Source organism: Gopherus evgoodei, chromosome 2 (genome assembly GCF_007399415.2).
Source record: "Gopherus evgoodei ecotype Sinaloan lineage chromosome 2, rGopEvg1_v1.p, whole genome shotgun sequence".
In the NCBI taxonomy this organism is placed as follows: domain Eukaryota; kingdom Metazoa; phylum Chordata; order Testudines; family Testudinidae; genus Gopherus; species Gopherus evgoodei.
Genome location: NC_044323.1, coordinates 255,129,610 through 255,146,436, shown reverse-complemented (window position 1 = coordinate 255,146,436; position 16,827 = coordinate 255,129,610). Strand labels below are relative to the sequence as shown.

The following is a 16,827-nucleotide window of genomic DNA, read 5'->3' as shown; positions in this document are numbered from 1 at the left end:
GAAACGACAGCTGGAGAGCTGAGAACCGCCATATAAATGCCAAAATTGTTACTTACTTCATTGCTGATCAAAAGATGTAACAAAGGAAAAGTACAATTTTCTTATATGGATGTGTACAGCGCACTCTGGGTGATAGCTCACTTTGGCACAGGTGGGCAACACTTGGGAGAGCAACACCATTTATCTCCCCCCCCCCGCCCCCATCTATCTGGCAGGTGAGAAGGAACAGAGGCCAAGGGTCCATTCCAGCCTCACCCAGAAAAGCCAAGCACAGTAGGGCTCAGTTGTGTACCTCAAACTGTGTCAGCTGGGCTCAGGTCTTGGTGACCCAGCAATGTACATATGATCATAGCACATTTGCACATAGTGATGTTTCATTTGGCTGTCCCAGGGAGATGGAGCTTGGCTAGTGGGGGCACAGCCTGGCAGGGTACCAGTTAGGGTTGCCAATTTTGGTTGGACGTATTCCTGGAGTTTTCATTACATGACATAATCTTTAATTAATTCCTGGAGACTCCAGGACAGTTCCGGAGGGAACCCTAGTACCAGTGTGGGGAATGTTTCCAATTTGACCTCTGCACTCTCCCTTCAGCAGAAGGTGCTGCTGCTTACTCTTCCCTCTGAAGCTCCCACTGCTCTGGTCTCAGGCTCAGATACCGCATGATGGGCGTCCCACAAGAACACAAACAGACCAGCATTTGGTTACAACAGGGCATAAGCTAACAGCAGTGCGGCTGCTCCCAGCCCTTCCTGCACTGAGGGGGCACCACGGGCTGGGCATTTCCCTAGGCCCAACTCTGGGCCCCAACCGTGCCCAGGGTGCAGATGCCTCTGCGGGACCTGGCCAACTTCGAGCCACTGCCCAGCTGCTGGGGGGCGGGGCCTGCCCTCGGATTGCCTCTTCCTCACCCGCGCAGCCACGCCCCCGGGCGGGCAGAGGCCCCGCCCCCAGAGGGGTGTCCCCCGGGCCGCGCTCCCCCCTCTCAGATGCACGGGGCGTGTCGGTGCGAGGGAGGCGGGGCCGAGCCCGGGGCTGGTACGGTCCTCGCGCGGCTCTGCTCCCTCGCACTCATCCCAGCACCCAAGGCCGCTGTAGCTCGGGCTCTGGGCGCCGCCGCTGCAGCCCTCGCTCAGTCTGCCGCCGGCCGGGGCTTTCCGTGCGCTCTGCTCCGGGGAGCCGCTCGCTATGAACGCAGCCCGGGCCCTGCTCTCCGCCGTGTTCCTCATCAGCTTCCTGTGGGATTTACCCGGTTTCCAGCTGGCTTCCATCGGCTCCTCCACCAAGGGCCCGAGGAGCCGCCGAGAGGCGAAAGTGGCCAGGTCCCCCAGAGGCATCCCCGCCCTGGCCAGCCACTGGCCGGGGGGCAAAGCGCAGCAGCGAGCGGAGCCCCACGAGTACATGCTGTCTCTGTACAGGACCTACTCCATAGCGGAGAAACTGGGGATCAATGCCAGCTTTTTTCAGTCATCGAAATCCGCCAATACTATCACTAGTTTTGTAGACAGGGGACGAGGTAAGTTCAAAGAGCCGCATCCCTCTACCCACCCGAAACTGCCGCCGCCGGGTACCCGTGTGTGTAGAAGGGAGCCTGTGCCTTGAGCCCAAATCCCGAGTAAACCCTTCGGAGCGCTCTTAATACAGCCACGCGTTGTAGATCATTTGTTTGCCAGGCTGCATTTCTCTGCAGCCGATCTCTGGAGAGTATTTGGTTTGGATTTTTCTGTAAAAAAAAGAGCGAAAGATCGGGAAGGTGGATCTTATACTAAATAGTGGATTTTTTTAATAGCAAAAAGATTAGCAACTTCATCCGGATTGCAGTGACCAGGGGTTTACATGAGTGAGGCATGCACGATCGCTGAATTCGCAAGGGATATTTTAAAAAGATGCAAGCGCTCTTGAGTGTAAACGCAATCTTAAAAACTGCTCTTCTTTTTATGCCCTTCTTGCGAAGAAAGGATCCCTCTTATCGCTTCAACTGTAAGACAAACAGAAAGTTCAAAGCGACTGAGGGCAAACATTTACTGCCTAAAGCTGCTCTAATTTATCAGGGTTGCTTTATCAAGATTGCCTGCAACAAACCCAGCTCCGTTTGAAATCACTCAGAGTAGGAAGCAGCTTTTAATTGGGCTCTTCTACAGAAGTGCCGGTTAGTTCATGGAAGCTGCACGGTTAAACCCAGGAAAGTTTTATAGCAGAGCGTTCGCTGATAGGCGCAAAACTCTTAGCGGGGAGCCAGCTCAGGATTGAAAGGTGCTTTCATTTGCTCCTGCTTTTCTTTGGGCCTGATCCTGCTTCCATTAAAACCCGTGGGGGAAACCCCCATTTTCCTCCTGGATTTCAGTGGGTGCAGGGATCTGCACCTCCTCGCGCTTTTGCTTTGTGTTTTGTTTTGCGCGAGCATCAGCCATTCTGCCCCCATGTTGTAAGCCTAGTCCACCGCACCAGGTTAACGTGACAAATGCCGATAGAACCGTAGCGATCCATATGCACAGACTGAGACCGCCGTGTTCTTGATCACTTATCTCACCCTCTCCCTCCCCCCTGCCCCGGCCATTACCTGTGTGCCAGGGGGAAAGATTCAGCTCTTCAGCCCTTTTCGCGTTTCAGGGTTGTTTTGCTGCCTCTCCCAGTGATTCTTTGCCAGTCCTTATACTGGGCACGGTGAAGTTGAGGATCCTTTGGGGCTGGGACAGAGAGTATAAAAACATTTGGTTACCTTGGCTTGTGAGCTATTAGTGACAGAAAAATTAACTGGTTCCTAAGGAGGGTTGTAAATTTTTTCCCTTCCCCCCTACCTGTTTAGGATCCTCCCCCGCCCAACCTGCTCACTACAACCTGCCTGCAGCTCTGAACCTATAGGAAGAGCAAGCTGCTACTTCAGCCGGGTCAGCGGGGTTCATTAGCTGTTGAAAGCCCCGAAAAGCAAATTAACGTACTACATTTGATGATTTTTCGGACAAAGCTCAGCTTTGAAAAGCCACATGGCTCCTTTGTAGTTATATGAGCTGGTTTTTTAGTCCCCGGCTTCAATCAAAACCAAAAAGCAGCTGAGACTTGTTTGCCACTAAAGCTCTTCTTGTCTGATCTGCGGAGAGACATCCTTTATCTCGTACCTGAACTGTTCCTCCGAGTCCAAGCGCCTTTCTTCACACGCTATTCTTGAGCCTGGGTCCAGACAGCCAAGAGGGCCTGGGACAATAGGCGGTAACATTTGAGCCAATTTGTTTTCATATGGGCAAGGAAGAAAAGTTTGAGGCGGGTTAACGGCAAATGTGTTTTCATACTCTACATTTTCCCGTTTCATAGCCCGTTATATTTGACCCCTGTAGAGTTAATTTCAAAAGCGTCGCTCTTCCGAAGTCATTTGCTCACTCTGAAATCGCTTCGAGGAATAGGATGCCCGGGATAAGCTTTGAACGATTTTAGACACGGAGAAAAACACGCCAGTAAAGGCTTAGTGGGTTTTGTTGCTTGCTTGTTTCGTAACTACTCCCTGTGTTTGTGTGTCAGAAACACCCGCAGGTCACGGGTAAGAGGATTTCTAGGAATACAGAAACAGAGAGAGAGTTTCTTTTCCCGGTTGTGTATATTTTTTAACCTTACTTTCTGATATTAAGATTTCTTTCCCCGCCATAACAATTACCCCACTTGGTTTACTGCCGACTTGTTTGCAGAGGGAAAGCCGTGCAAGCCGCATAAAAACACCACTTTCAAGATCATCTTATTCTTGATCACCAGAGGAAAGACTGTTAATTTAACAAATTTATCTCATCTTACTGCATGGAGGATTCTACTCTGTGGGGAAGTGATTTGCGAACAGAAGTCCTGGTTTGATGAGGAAAAGCCTCGCTTTCCCCCATTGATTTTGATTTGATGTGTCACAGGCTGTGACCTTGTGCTGGACCTTCTATGGGTTGCTTAGCATCAAGCCGCTGATTGGAGTATTTCAACTCAGTGATCTAATTGAGTGTTCATGTCATAACATATCAAATATTGTCTAGTCTCCCATAATGAAGTGGACCAGCCAATGGCACATCACCAAAAACTTCAAGAGAACTTCCGTTCCTCTGAAGTGGTAGATTTTTTACTGCCCACCTCCCTGTGGGCTCCTCGCCCAGTTAATTGCCGAGCTGGCGTTGTACTGCTGCTGAACAGTTCCTGCTCAGAAAAGTTTCTGTCAATTCATTTGCAGACAATATAGCCCCCCAATTGACCCAATTAGATAGGCTGCTATTTACCTAACTAGGAATTTTGGAGGAGACAGTGGTAGCCATACCTTGTCTGCCCACATGACCTTGTTAATTGCAGGGGTTCGTAAGGATAACAATTGGGGCGGAGTGTAAAGAATCCTTTGGCGCATAAAGAGGTTCCCAAACCTGTTCTCTGGGAGGAGAATTTCAAGAAGAGTTAAGAGGAGTAAGAGACTTTCTTAGTGGGTGATCTGCAGTTACTCTTTTTTTAACATGTCCTTGGGTTAATGCATGGAATTGCATCCAAAGAAGCCTCTGATCTGTCCATTGCACACCCGAAATAGTGCACCAGTATCTTCTCAGGAACTAGTTAAGAGGGGTAGAGCGGTTAAATCAAATCTTCAAATATTCCTCCTCCTCGCGTTGCTTTCGTTTTCCTCCTAAACTAATGAGATCGCTTTCTGGACAGTTTGTTAGGGAAAGAAGTCGCACTAGAGTGTATTATTTTCAAGCTTTAAAAATAAGTCAGAAAGCGAGGGATAGGTTGTGATTCCCCCCCCCCCGCCTCATTTTGCCACCCCACCCCGCTTGTTACGGTTGCAGGATCAGACAGGACCTAGCTGAATGTAGGAAAATTACTGTTGGCACATGAAGTAACTCATTAAAACGCAGATGGTGCTCGCTGGCCTCAGGACCCCCAGCACTGGAGCTCCACAGTAACGCAGGACAATTAGGAACTGCAAGGACTCACTAGGCAGGAGGAAAGTAAGAGAAGTAGGGAGCTGCGACAGAGAGAAGTCAGCAAGGAAACTGGCAAAGAGGAAGAAATGCAGAAAGGTTCATACACAAAGGCAGTGTCAGGGAGAGCTTTTTTCCAAGCAATAACAAGGGGAGGAGGGCAGGCAATTGGCCCTTAGGTTAATGTCAGATTTCCCTTTTGGATGCAGAGTTTCTAGGTCGGTTCCAAACAAGAGAGAATCCTTATTACATTGGAGGAGCAACAAACACATAAGATCTGAATATTATTGCTGGATTTGAAAGTGATACAGACCGTCTCGTTTCCCCCAGTTTGTGTTACGCTTGCAAGATAGTTCGTTAAGAAGTTTACAGGAATCTGATTGTAATTTTTTGTTGTTTCCATTTTATATTGGGGGTGGGAGGGAAGTCCACGTGCAAAATCTGAAAATGTCCCGGCTGTTCATGTGGCAGAAGAAAAGGAATGTAAATCCTACTTGAAGTTCATTTTGTGCAGCATGTTTATGCAAAACAGCGGATTTCTGGGTGGACCTAAAGCGGCACTGCAATGTGATCAGTGTAGAGCCTTTGCCCAGGCAATGTTGTCGTTGGCAAAAGGAAAATGAAATATAAGCAGGGAAGTATTTTAATGGGGAAGGAGGGAATTCACAACTGTTAATTATTCGGTGACCTTGTATTCGATTTGTTTGAGCCCCTTATAAAAACACTAATGCAGACCAGACGGCCAAAGTGAGGGAGCCTGCAGAAGGTTCCAATCTGCGCTTTATTTCCCTGGTAAGAGCCTTGGAAAGAGTCGAGGGGCTGGCGGTGGTAGAAGATTGGAAGGCGGTGTGTGCTTGCAGTACCCTCCACCACTGGGGTGGGGGACATCTTGTCTCTTTGTTAACCACAAGGAACAGGAAGGTCTCGAAAGAGATCCCGCAACTGGCACGAGCGAGAGAATGGAACTAGATTTGGGGCTAGAAGGTGGGGGAGGCTTTTCTGTTCCCGTGGATGGAGCTGGGGCAGCCACAATTCCTCTTGTTCCATTTTCTTTGGCTGATGTGGTTTTTTCCTCGGTCAGTCCTGGGAACTGAGCTGTTGGGACGGTAGCTGGGAGGGAAGAAGTGGGAAGGCACAGAAAAGTGATAAAATAGTCGCAAAGCAATTGCCACAGAACATTGCCTTGTTTTTTGAGTCTTTTTAAATAAGACACCGATCTTTTGCAGCAATAATACAGCTGTATCCGTAAAGATCACTCCATCTATTCTTGATACTGGATAGGATTTTTTATTTAGGTAAAGCAAAACAACCAATCTGCATTCGGATCTATAAATCCTCCATTAGCCATCCATTTCATAGGGGACAACAAACAAAACCGTTTACCACCTCATTCTGTTGACCTCAGTCGCTACCTCATAAAAAGGCCCGGGTACATCTTAAATGCTACACAGAGGCTCTTTAAAGTCGGATGCAGCCTGCAGTAATCATCCCATGCAAACTGAAAGTGAAGGAGTCAAAATATTTAAAGCAGGGGTTCTCAAACGGGGGGTTGGGACCCCTCAGGGGGTCACAAGGTTCTTACATGGGGGGCGCAAGCTGTCAGCCTCCACCCTAAGCCCTGCTTTGCCTCCAACATGTATACTGGTGTTAAATATATAAAAAGTGTTTTTAATTTATAAGGAGGAGTCTCACTCAGAGGCTTGCTACGTGAAAGGGGTCACGACTACAAACGTTTGAGAACCACTGATTTAAAGTACTTCCGAATGCTTATTTTGGACCTGATCCCACAATCTTTACCCCCAGTACACCAAAACAAAAACAAAAAAAACAATCACCCCTCCCCTTGTTTCCTACGGACAGATTTGCCTGGGTAAGAGCTGTAGGATCCAGCTCTTTGTTTTCAGAATTGTTTTATTGCTATTAGAAAGCTCCCATCTTTTTCTTGCCACCTTCCTCATTATGTTGTGCAAAACTAGGGTCACAGCAAAATGCCACAGGATCCTGCCCTGAAAAATATGAACTGATCAAGGAGATCGAGAACTAAATCTCACTGTCCACATACGCCTGCCTGCTAGTTAGACAGTTTACACGTACACGATCCCTTTAGAATTCCGAGCTGAGTGAAGTCTCCCCAAGCCACGCTCAGACTAGATTCGGAACGCAACATATTTGTTTGTAGCGAACTAAGAGCAAGTGTAGCCGCAGCGATGGGGTTGTAAGGGGACGTTAATCAGGCTTTCTGCCGCATCGCTTTCATTACTTTCCTCTTTACTTCTTAATCCTGGGGGAAAAAAGTGAAAAAAAGACGACGTGGAAACGCTTGTTTCCTCGCATGCCCTGCAGTGGCTTTTTGCAACAAACTAGCAATAGGTTTGGGAGCTAGTCAGCCTCGCCAATAGGGAACTCCGATTGTTCCCTGTCCACGTGACTTAAAGATGGTCTCCAAATTATAGGGGGATATTTTACTAAGTGGTATGCTAAAGAATGGGCGGATATGTTAGCCCCGAATTTGCTCAAATGAGTGCTGGTCTTTCTCACACACACATTTCTCGTCTGCAACTTCATTTTTCTACTCTTCTGTATCTCTACCTTCAGAAATCATTCAAGATCTATACAACAAATAATTTTGGGACAGGCATATTTTAGGATTTGGGGGGGTTATTTAAATTAATATTTAGGGTAAGAAAATAATTCAAACTAACATAGGGAGGGACCACGCTTAACTCGCTATGAGAGAGAAGCCGCTTCGCTTTAGCATGCAGCCTACTTTTCTACGAAGCAGTGAGGGCTATTTTAACTTTGTTAAATGTATTATATAAAAGAGCACTAAACCCCATGCGAAACTCGCTTTGGATTTTTTTTGCATAAGGACTGGATTATCCACTCCAGTTTGACAGGGCTATAACTAGATTTGTGGCGAGAGTACACTTGTCTGTTTTGTCGCATTGTTGGAGTTTGTTCATGGGACTGGAGAGAGAACGAGAGAGAGAGAGAACAAGGAAGAGGCTGACCTCAAACCCAGAACAGAACTGTCATAGCAGAGGGAGACGGCTAAAATGTAAGATTTAGTATTCAGTATTTGCAGGCGTAGGTTCAGTAAAGAAAATGATCAGGAAAATAAATCCAGGTCAGCTATGGGCATTTCGACTGTAAAATATGCACTCAATAATGACCCTGAGTTTGTTCATTTTTTGGCAGGATTAGGAACAGATTCTAGGAAGGTGTGGTCTTTCCCAGTTACCTGAGAGTGAGCGAATGAAACGTTTAAATCTAATCACAGCGTGTAATAAAAAGCCAGTGCAAGGCGCTCAGAGATGTGGAATTCAAACTGGAGAAATGCCACACATGGAGAGCCAGACTCTTTTATTCTATAACCCACATCATGCGTAGAAAGAACTACCTGTCAGTGGTGTTACTGTGCAGACAATGTGTACACAGCCTGTCATGATTACTGAGGATATATGTTTTAAGTTTCAGATTATTGTTGAACGACAGTCTTTAAATGGTCTTTAAACTGCAAATGTGCTTTTGCTTTGAGTTTAAATATGGCTTGAAAGAGAATGGGGAAAGAGAAAATTCTTCTTGAATGTGGTTTTGGTATAATTTGCAGTGATGTAAAGTTAAGATTTGAGTCCTAATGAATTGGCTGGGAGCCCAATACCTGATCTGCCATGAAAAGGGAAACTTTGTGGAGCCTTCATTAATCCCAGCCTTTCCTCGGAGTTCAGGTCTGCCTGCTAGAAAGTGAAGCTGGGAAGCAGGAGTCGTTCAATATAGGGAGTTAAAGGAAACATCCCATGCAAATAATTAATTTAACCCTAGAGATGATAAAACTACCATAACCAGAAAGAGAAGGAAATGTACATAAACGGGGGACTCCTAGGACGGAACGCTTTCAGCTTCAGTTCAATTTGCATTTCTCCCATAGACTCTTCTGTGAAAGCCGTGACATGAAGGTGGCATAGGCAAAATTCTGCAAGACAAAACACGGTGATGAGCATATTCATTTCGCTGACACATTTGAAAGGGCAGGATCTACATCTGGCTCTTTCTTTTCCCCACCAGTGCCACATGCTTAAATTCCAGATAGATCTGTCTTCCTCCACCCCCAAATATTTTAGCTTCTAGAAATCTAACAAAGGACGTTCGAAATAATAATATAACAATAACGTAGGTACATTTAAATTCCAAATACAAAGGTACCTGGAGGCTGACTTTTCCGTACGGAATTTTCTGTCATTTAGTGTTTCCAACAGCCACTTGTGCACTTTAGAAATACAGTACGTTTGTCGAGCTCTGGAAATATGTTAATAATCTGAGAGGGGGCAGATATTGAATGTGTGGTTTGACGACGCAGATTTCACCCAGCCCATTTCTTTGATTTCAAGGAAAATAAATAAGCACCGTAAGAGCCTACCACAAAGGGTGAGCGAGAGGGGTTATCACGGTTACTGTGTTCTTTGCGCGGTGAAACGGAAAACAAACTGACTTAAAGATTCTAAAAAAGGATCCATCTTCCTCAGATTTCTAGATTTTTTATAGCCCCCCCCCTTCCCTCGCTCCTCTGCTTTTCCCACCCTCTTGACTGTTTGCACTGGGAGCAAGCCAATAGGGTTTAGGATTATGTCTTCATCTGTAATTATTAGATTACAAGAGTGAGCAAACAACGTTTATCTGATCGGATTCAAAGCTGCTTATTAGAAATAACCGGTGCCCTGGCCCCTTTGATGGAATAACGAGAACTGGCAATTTTATCAACTGATGAAAGATTTTAGACTGAACAATTTCTGGAACACGAGAAGTGCCGAGATGTGGCCGTCCTTTGTAATCTTCTTACCCACCTGGTATATTTCCTCTCCCTTTCTGACGTGCCCGTCCGATGTGATATGAAGCAAGTTCGGACTCAGATATACTTAGAGGAGCAAAAGATGTGTTCTTGTTTGAAGCCCACACATCCCAGATCGTCCTACCCATGTCTGGAAGAGTTGAATTATCTCGTTAACCGCAGGACAATGCTGAAGATAACCATGGAATAAACACAGACTGTTCAGACAATTTACAACCTTCAAGTTGCCGTTTTCAACCCTAGAAACTCACATGGGATCTCGCATTTTCCTCCCCACTACTGCTTAGTGCATATAACTGCCATTTAACAATACACTTGACATTTGCCCCTTGATGGCATAAATCTTCTCGCGACATTCCGGAGCCACTAAATGTTCAGCCCTGCTGATCAAAATCAGAAACACTTTGCTTTCACTTGTCCTCACGTGGGAAAATGGAGCCTTGCTCCCCTCCCCCCCCCTTTTCAAACCTCTTTCAGGCGATCCACACAATTCTCTTTGGGGGGAGCTTAGTTGAAAAATGTGCCTGCAGCCCTACACCCCATCCCAGCTGAAAGTTAAAGCCCCATAGAAAGGGTTTAGTTCTATGAAGCAGGTGATTGCCCCAGCGTTTTCCCTTCTCTTAGCTGTGGGATGAGGGAGCACTACACCCTCCCTTAGCTCTCCACCGGGTAACAGGTCCCCGGAAAGGCGGAGGAGGGGAGAATACCTCTATTTCAGGTCCGGGTTCTCGGCATGCCACCAGCCTGCTGGGGTGGAGCACGCTGGCAAGCTGTGAACAGGAAGGGGGCAGCTAGGCACAAGATTTCGGGGATCTGAAGGGACTCTGAGAACCGGTAAACCTGGGATCTCAGGACTATGGGGACCCCAGGGTCGAGGAATCTGGAACCAAACCGATCCAGGCACCTAGGCCCAAAGGTCCCACCAGGCTGGGCTCCTGACATATCTGGGCTTCAGATGCAATTCCCCTGCCCCTCAAGCAGAATTAGCGAGACCCAGCTTTCCCCTGGCCCCGAAGACCAGGGGCAGAGGGGAGGAAGGGGTTGGTCGCCTGGTAAGTAGGGGTTGGGAAGGTGTTAGCGTCTGCCAGACAGGCATGGGGAAGAAGGCCTGCAGCCCCTCTGATCCCAGCAAACCTGGCAGCACTGCGGAAGCGCCCATGGGTGAATAAATGGAGCTCCTACTTTCCTAGTCCTGCCTCAGACACTGTTCAGCTCCTGGCAATGTACAGAGCGCAGGGTCAGCGGTTTAACCTGGTCCCCTAGGACGACAGAGCTGTTCAAAAGTCCATATCTCAGATCACCCTCCCATCCTCTTCCCCATCTGAATGTTGGTTTACAGAACCATTCCCAAATAGGCTGATGAAGGAATGAGGCGGCCGCCTGCTGCTGAACTTGCTGTACGCGCCTTAAGTTCTAGTAGCCATTTACTAGAAGGGTCCAACTACATTTTCAAATTGCACTGAGAAAAAACAATGTAGCCCTGGCTCTGGCTGCAGCATGAATTTAGCGCTCTGGATAGCGAAAGTGAAATGTGACAAGTAAGCAGGACATTGTTTGAATCGTCCACATTCTTGCTGTTGGAACGTACATCTTTTCCTGAAACTTATACAGCATCGCAGACCTATGCCCAGCACATAAAGTGGAGGAAAAACTCGTGAAACTGACACAGTCCTGGCAGGTGAGTCTTGTCTGAGAGCTTCACTGTCTTGAATTATTCGCCCCATCCTGCAGTCTTTGTGCACTCAGAACCCCCCACTCTCCTGCTGAAGTCAACAGAGGAGATTTGGGTGTATTAGGCATGGGGGCGGGGGGAAGGGGTGTGTAGATCAGGCCCAGCGTGGAAAACAATAGAGAGACAAATGAAACCATAAAGAACTATGGCCCCATGCCGAACTTGTTTCTGAAGAACAAGCTGGGCGAACACAACACATTTTACCTTGTTCCAGCTGTAGGATGATAAAACAGGAGTACAAATTGCAGTGATCGGCCAAATCCTGCTCACTCCCCTCAGTGGAGCGGTCCCAACAGCACTTTAAAGTCATTTTAATGCAGATAGGCAGCACTTGCTATATTTCACTTTTATTTTAAACAGATTGTTTTAACAGCTGTCGTTGTCACCTTGTTTTTGTAGGCTCTGTGGTTGTTAATAAATGTGCAATTCCCACTGAAGTAGGTTTGTCTAGTTATCCCCGAGTTGCTGCTGCTCTTCAGAAGAGACAACTGCAGTTTGAATTGATTAGTTCTGGTTAATCTTCATTATGGAAAAGGAGTATTCCTTCCTCGGTTGAAACTGCGTTACAGGAGTCTAACCTGCGGGTACTTGGAAGTATTATAGGCCTGAGCTCCCTGGTGCTCTGCTTTATGAAAACCTCTGGCTACCCGCTTGAAATTAATCAGCAATGTAGTTACACCTTTAAAGGGCGCTGGTCCGATTTCCATTGAAATCGAGGGGAGATTTGCCACTAATCTCAGTGGCAGCAGGATAGAATCCCAAATGCTTTACCCAGGATTAATCCATCTTCATACAATCATTTTGTCAGCGACTTTGGTAAATCATTACACCTATTTTATTTTAAACGAATTAACCCTTTCACTGATGTCTTAATTATCTTTTATCTTCCTCACGCACGGAAATGTATAATTGATTTCCAGGACCGATCTATGACTCACACACACGTTTCCAAGGAAAGAAAACAGATTTTTGCCTTGCCCCTCGGCCGTACTTTTACCGGGCCGCCCCTCGGCCGTACTTTTACCGGGATGGAAACCCGGTAAAAGTGTAGTTCGCGGCAGCCACCCAGGTGGGCTTCGACCGGGTCCCTAAACTCGTCCCATGGATTTGTTAGGAAATGGTTCTGCGCACGGTTGCTAAAAAGTCTCTGTTACGAAAGAACCGAGATCTCTCGAGGAATATTGCCTGGGCACTGTGTCCCAGTTATGCAACGCGATTCCAACTGAATTTCACACAGTACCTATTGTCTGCGTTTTTGGGGGAAAAAACAAAAGCGGCCAATGGAGAGTGACTTTTGAGGTCTTGTATGTCAATCCGTATTGATTTTTACATCGATTTGGCTGGTCTGGAGGTCTTGGCTTCCATAAATCATCCGGCTGTTCCCCCGCGCCTCAGCAGGCTCCCCTCTTCCGGAATTTTCAGCTGGACCTTAGGTTGTGAAACACACTGATTAGAAATAGCAATGACCTCTGAAATCAACAAATAAGAGGGATTGTATATTTCTTTAGTCTCCATTTCCACCTCTCGTGCAAGCTGAGCTTGGAAATGCTGCGAGGGGCTGGTGAACGCTGGCTCCAATGACACTTTTACTATTGAAATATACACAAACTTTACTAGCTTCTGGGGAGACCCCAGGGGCTTTGGGAATTTTTGTATTTGCTGGGTTGTAAACATTTTATTGGAAAAGCAGCTCGAGGGAATCTGGTTTGTTTTTCGTGCTGTACTTCGTACACAAATGTGTCAAAAAAGAAGTCCAGGTTTCTCTCTCGGAGCGGGATAAAATAGCCCCCTTCCCCTCCCCCTCCGGACTCTAGCCGCAGAGGACAGCAGAGCCGACTGGGTGAGGAAATGTACGCGGAGCCGGGGTGTCAGAACACGCCCTGTCTCTGCAGCCAGTTTGGACGCGGAGCGAGGCGATTCTCGCTGGGCGCTGATCCTGCCACTAAAAAACGGGCTCCCCTTTCGAGACACCCAGTGGAAACACGTTAGTGACACATCTAACCCCGCAGCGACCCTGCCTCCTCCTCCCCAGCCATGGAAGGAGAAGCCCCGCGGAGAGTCGCCCACACCGGTCCTCTCCCTTCCCGCTGCTTTCCTGGGAGGGGGCGCCTGGCTCTCCGGGCCGGGGGCGCGGGGGACGGTTTGGGGCAGGCAGGGCCGCTGGAGGCTCCGTGCCCTGTCTCCCGTCGGCCGCGGGAAGATCCCCCGGAGTGAAACTGACTGTAATTATGTGTTATCTTGCAGACGATCTCTCGCCCGCCCCGCTCAGGAGACAGAAGTATTTGTTTGATGTATCGACTCTCTCCGACAAAGAGGAGCTGGTGGGAGCGGAGCTGCGGCTCTTTCGCAAAGCCCCCGGCCATCGCCTCCTCCAACCCCCGCCGGGCCTGTCCTCCATGCAGCTCTTCCCCTGCCTTTCCCCCCGGCTCTTGGGCGCCCGGACTCTGGCCCCGCGGGAGGCTCCCCCGGCCGGCTGGGAAGTGTTTGACGTGTGGCAGGGGCTGCAGCAGCAGCAGCCCTGGAAGCAACTGTGCCTGGAGCTGCGGGCCCCGGGGGGCCGGGGGCAGCGGCCGCTGCCGGACCTCAGGAGCCTGGGCTTCGGCCGGAGAGGCCGGGCGCAGCAGGAGAAGGCCCTGCTGGTGGTGTTCACCAGGTCCCCGCAGAAGAACCTGTTCGCCGAGCTGCGGGAGGAGCGGGGCTCGCCGCAGCGCGTGCCGCAGGAGACCCAGCAGCAGTTCAAGACGCGGCGGAAGAGGCGGACCGCTTTCGCCAGCCGCCATGGCAAGAGGCATGGCAAGAAGTCCCGGCTCAGGTGCAGCAAAAAGCCTCTGCACGTGAACTTCAAGGAGCTGGGCTGGGACGACTGGATTATCGCCCCGCTGGAGTACGAAGCCTACCACTGCGAAGGGGTGTGCGACTTTCCGCTGCGATCCCACCTGGAGCCCACCAACCACGCCATCATCCAGACACTCATGAACTCCATGGACCCCAGCTCCACGCCTCCCAGCTGCTGCGTGCCCACCAAACTGACCCCCATCAGCATCCTCTACATAGATGCGGGCAACAACGTGGTGTACAAGCAGTACGAGGACATGGTGGTCGAGTCCTGCGGTTGCAGGTAGCAGGCTGCTTTGCCGGTCTCCCAGGGGCAGATCGAGGCGGTTTGGAGCTATAAATGAACTCAAAGGACAGGAGAGGGCTGGTCGAGTCTGAAGTCCTGGAAAGTTCACCTATGGGACGGGAGGGGAATTCTCACATGCTGGGTGCTCCTGGAAAACAGTCAAGGATCTGCGGCGCGTGTGCATTGGCTGGCGTGATACTTGATAGGCTTGAATGGGTGAGGAAGAGTTTGTGTATCCCTGCTCTCGACACATTGGAAACCAGCATTAAAACTAGCCACCAATCAACCCTTTCCCTTCTGGCGAAGCTACACGTTACAGAGGAGAACGTGGGCTTTAACTGCCTGCTCCATGCCTGACCCAGCCGGCCCCTCACCCAACAAGCTGGGGCTGCTCAGTTTTTAGGAGAAAGCTGGCACTGAGTAGCCCACCTTCCAGATCCTGCTTTGCACACAAGGAGACTCAAGGCCACCCCTTCCTTCTAAGAACTGAGTGGAAGTGGAAGCGGGAAAGTGGGAGGGGGGAGAAAGGAGGGGGACACTTTTGCAAAAGCTTTCTTCAGATCTGATGGAAACCAGCGCTGTCCAGATCAGGTTGTGGGAGTCACGTCTGGAGAGAGAAGGATTATTTTGCTGCGCCTTCTCCGTTGATGTATCTCCTTAGTATATACAAGATGCAGCGACAGGCACCTGTTCAAACTGAGCCCATTTGAGATTAAGGGAAAGCAACAGGCATGGCTCTTTTCATGGGTTGGCATGCGGAGAGTAATGGGACTAGCAAGCAGAGGAGGCAAAAAAAATAAAAAAAAGCCCCAATAAAGTTTTGGTTCCAAGGACTTTTCCCCTTAGAATTATCTGATGATCAATACCCGCTTGAAGTGTAAAGGCAAATTACTAAGTATAAAGACAATCAAAGCCAGAGAGCAGAATGACTCCTGCCTCTGAAGTTTCCCTAAGAAGGGTTATTTCGTTTCTGCCCTCTCTCTTTCACATTCCTGCAAAATTACCAGCCAGAAATAGCCTACGGCCCGCTCCCCCCCCAAAAAAATTGTTCCACATTGTAATTACCAGTTAGGTTATATTTTAAGACTTAGTAATGAAAAACTGTGAAAAGAGCAAAGTGTTACAGAAAACACAAATAGGAGTGATTTGGAATGAAAGCTCCTTTAAATTTCAAGAAAAAGCATGTAACTATTCAATTAACAAATTCCATAGGTAGCTCTATCAACCTGCAACAGTATTATATGAAAATATGGTGCTGGAAAAAACATTTATAAAGATTTTTGTTTCCTTCCCACCTTTAGTCTGAAACTGACTTTACCTAAGGAAAGTGCACTTCTCAGCATGCCCAAACCTTTTTGTATCTATTTTTAACTTGTATGTTTATAGGTTTAAACTTCCCCAATGGAATTCTAGTGCTGTTAGCTTATCTGGTTTCACAAAGCTTCAAACTGGTGAAAAAAGATGAGAGTAATAATAATTAATTAATAATATAAAACACTAATAATAATAATAAAAAGACTCGACCAGGAGCAATAATTTAAAATGCACATTTTGCTTTGGATGCACTGTTGTTCATATTAAAGCTGTAAATATTTGTTTATTTAAACAGACTGAAAAGTGCAAAATGGAGGTGAACAACATGCATTTCTTTTTTAAATGTACAAAACATTATATGCACTCAAAATGTTATAATTTCTAATATTTTTTAAAGTTTATATTTGAGTTGTACAGAGTTAAGCATTAATCAGATATTTCATTCTTCCTTAAAGATATCATTTCCTTAAAATATTATTACAAGATTTAAATTCTGTGTTAATAATGGAGATTTTTTTTACTGTCTACCTCACTATAATACAAGTATTTACAACTCTAAAATTATTTGAGGTAAATTAATATTCAGAACATTTTTACAGTACACATTTCCTGGACGATACTACAACTATTACTGTATTATTAAACTTTTTTTTTTCAAAAAGTCAGCTTGCTTTTATATGTTCTATTATTTGGTTAAGTAATAACAAATTCCTCTCAAACATTGGCTGCAATTCTAAAATGATGTAGTGTTAAGTTCCAATAAACACCACTTAAAAATATAATATTCAAAGCCATTCTTCCTACTTGAATCCCTTCTGTATTCTCATAAGAGCTTTAGTTTTACCTTTAATATACATCGATGGTATAATTATGAGAGAAGCTACA

The 16,827-nt window shown here is 47.3% G+C and overlaps 1 protein-coding gene across 1 annotated transcript; it reads left to right on the top strand.

The window, feature by feature from the left end:
- The first annotated feature begins 1,091 nt into the window (after positions 1-1,091).
- GDF6 (growth differentiation factor 6) lies at positions 1,092-16,391 on the top strand. The gene is made up of 2 exons (XM_030549588.1): positions 1,092-1,514; positions 13,752-16,391. Exons 1-2 carry the CDS (start codon positions 1,187-1,189, stop codon positions 14,627-14,629), a joined length of 1,206 nt encoding a protein of 401 aa, XP_030405448.1. The 5' UTR covers positions 1,092-1,186; the 3' UTR covers positions 14,630-16,391.
- The last annotated feature ends 436 nt before the right edge of the window (positions 16,392-16,827 follow it).

What these genes read in the sequence shown, in the direction of transcription:
- GDF6 (XM_030549588.1), top strand. Translation starts at nt 1,187, where the DNA reads ATGAACGCAGCCCGGGCCCTGCTCTCCGCCGTGTTCCTCATCAGCTTC. An exon ending in TTTTGTAGACAGGGGACGAG is followed by an intron (nt 1,515 to 13,751) that starts GTAAGTTCAAAG and finishes GTTATCTTGCAG; the next exon opens with ACGATCTCTCGCCCGCCCCG.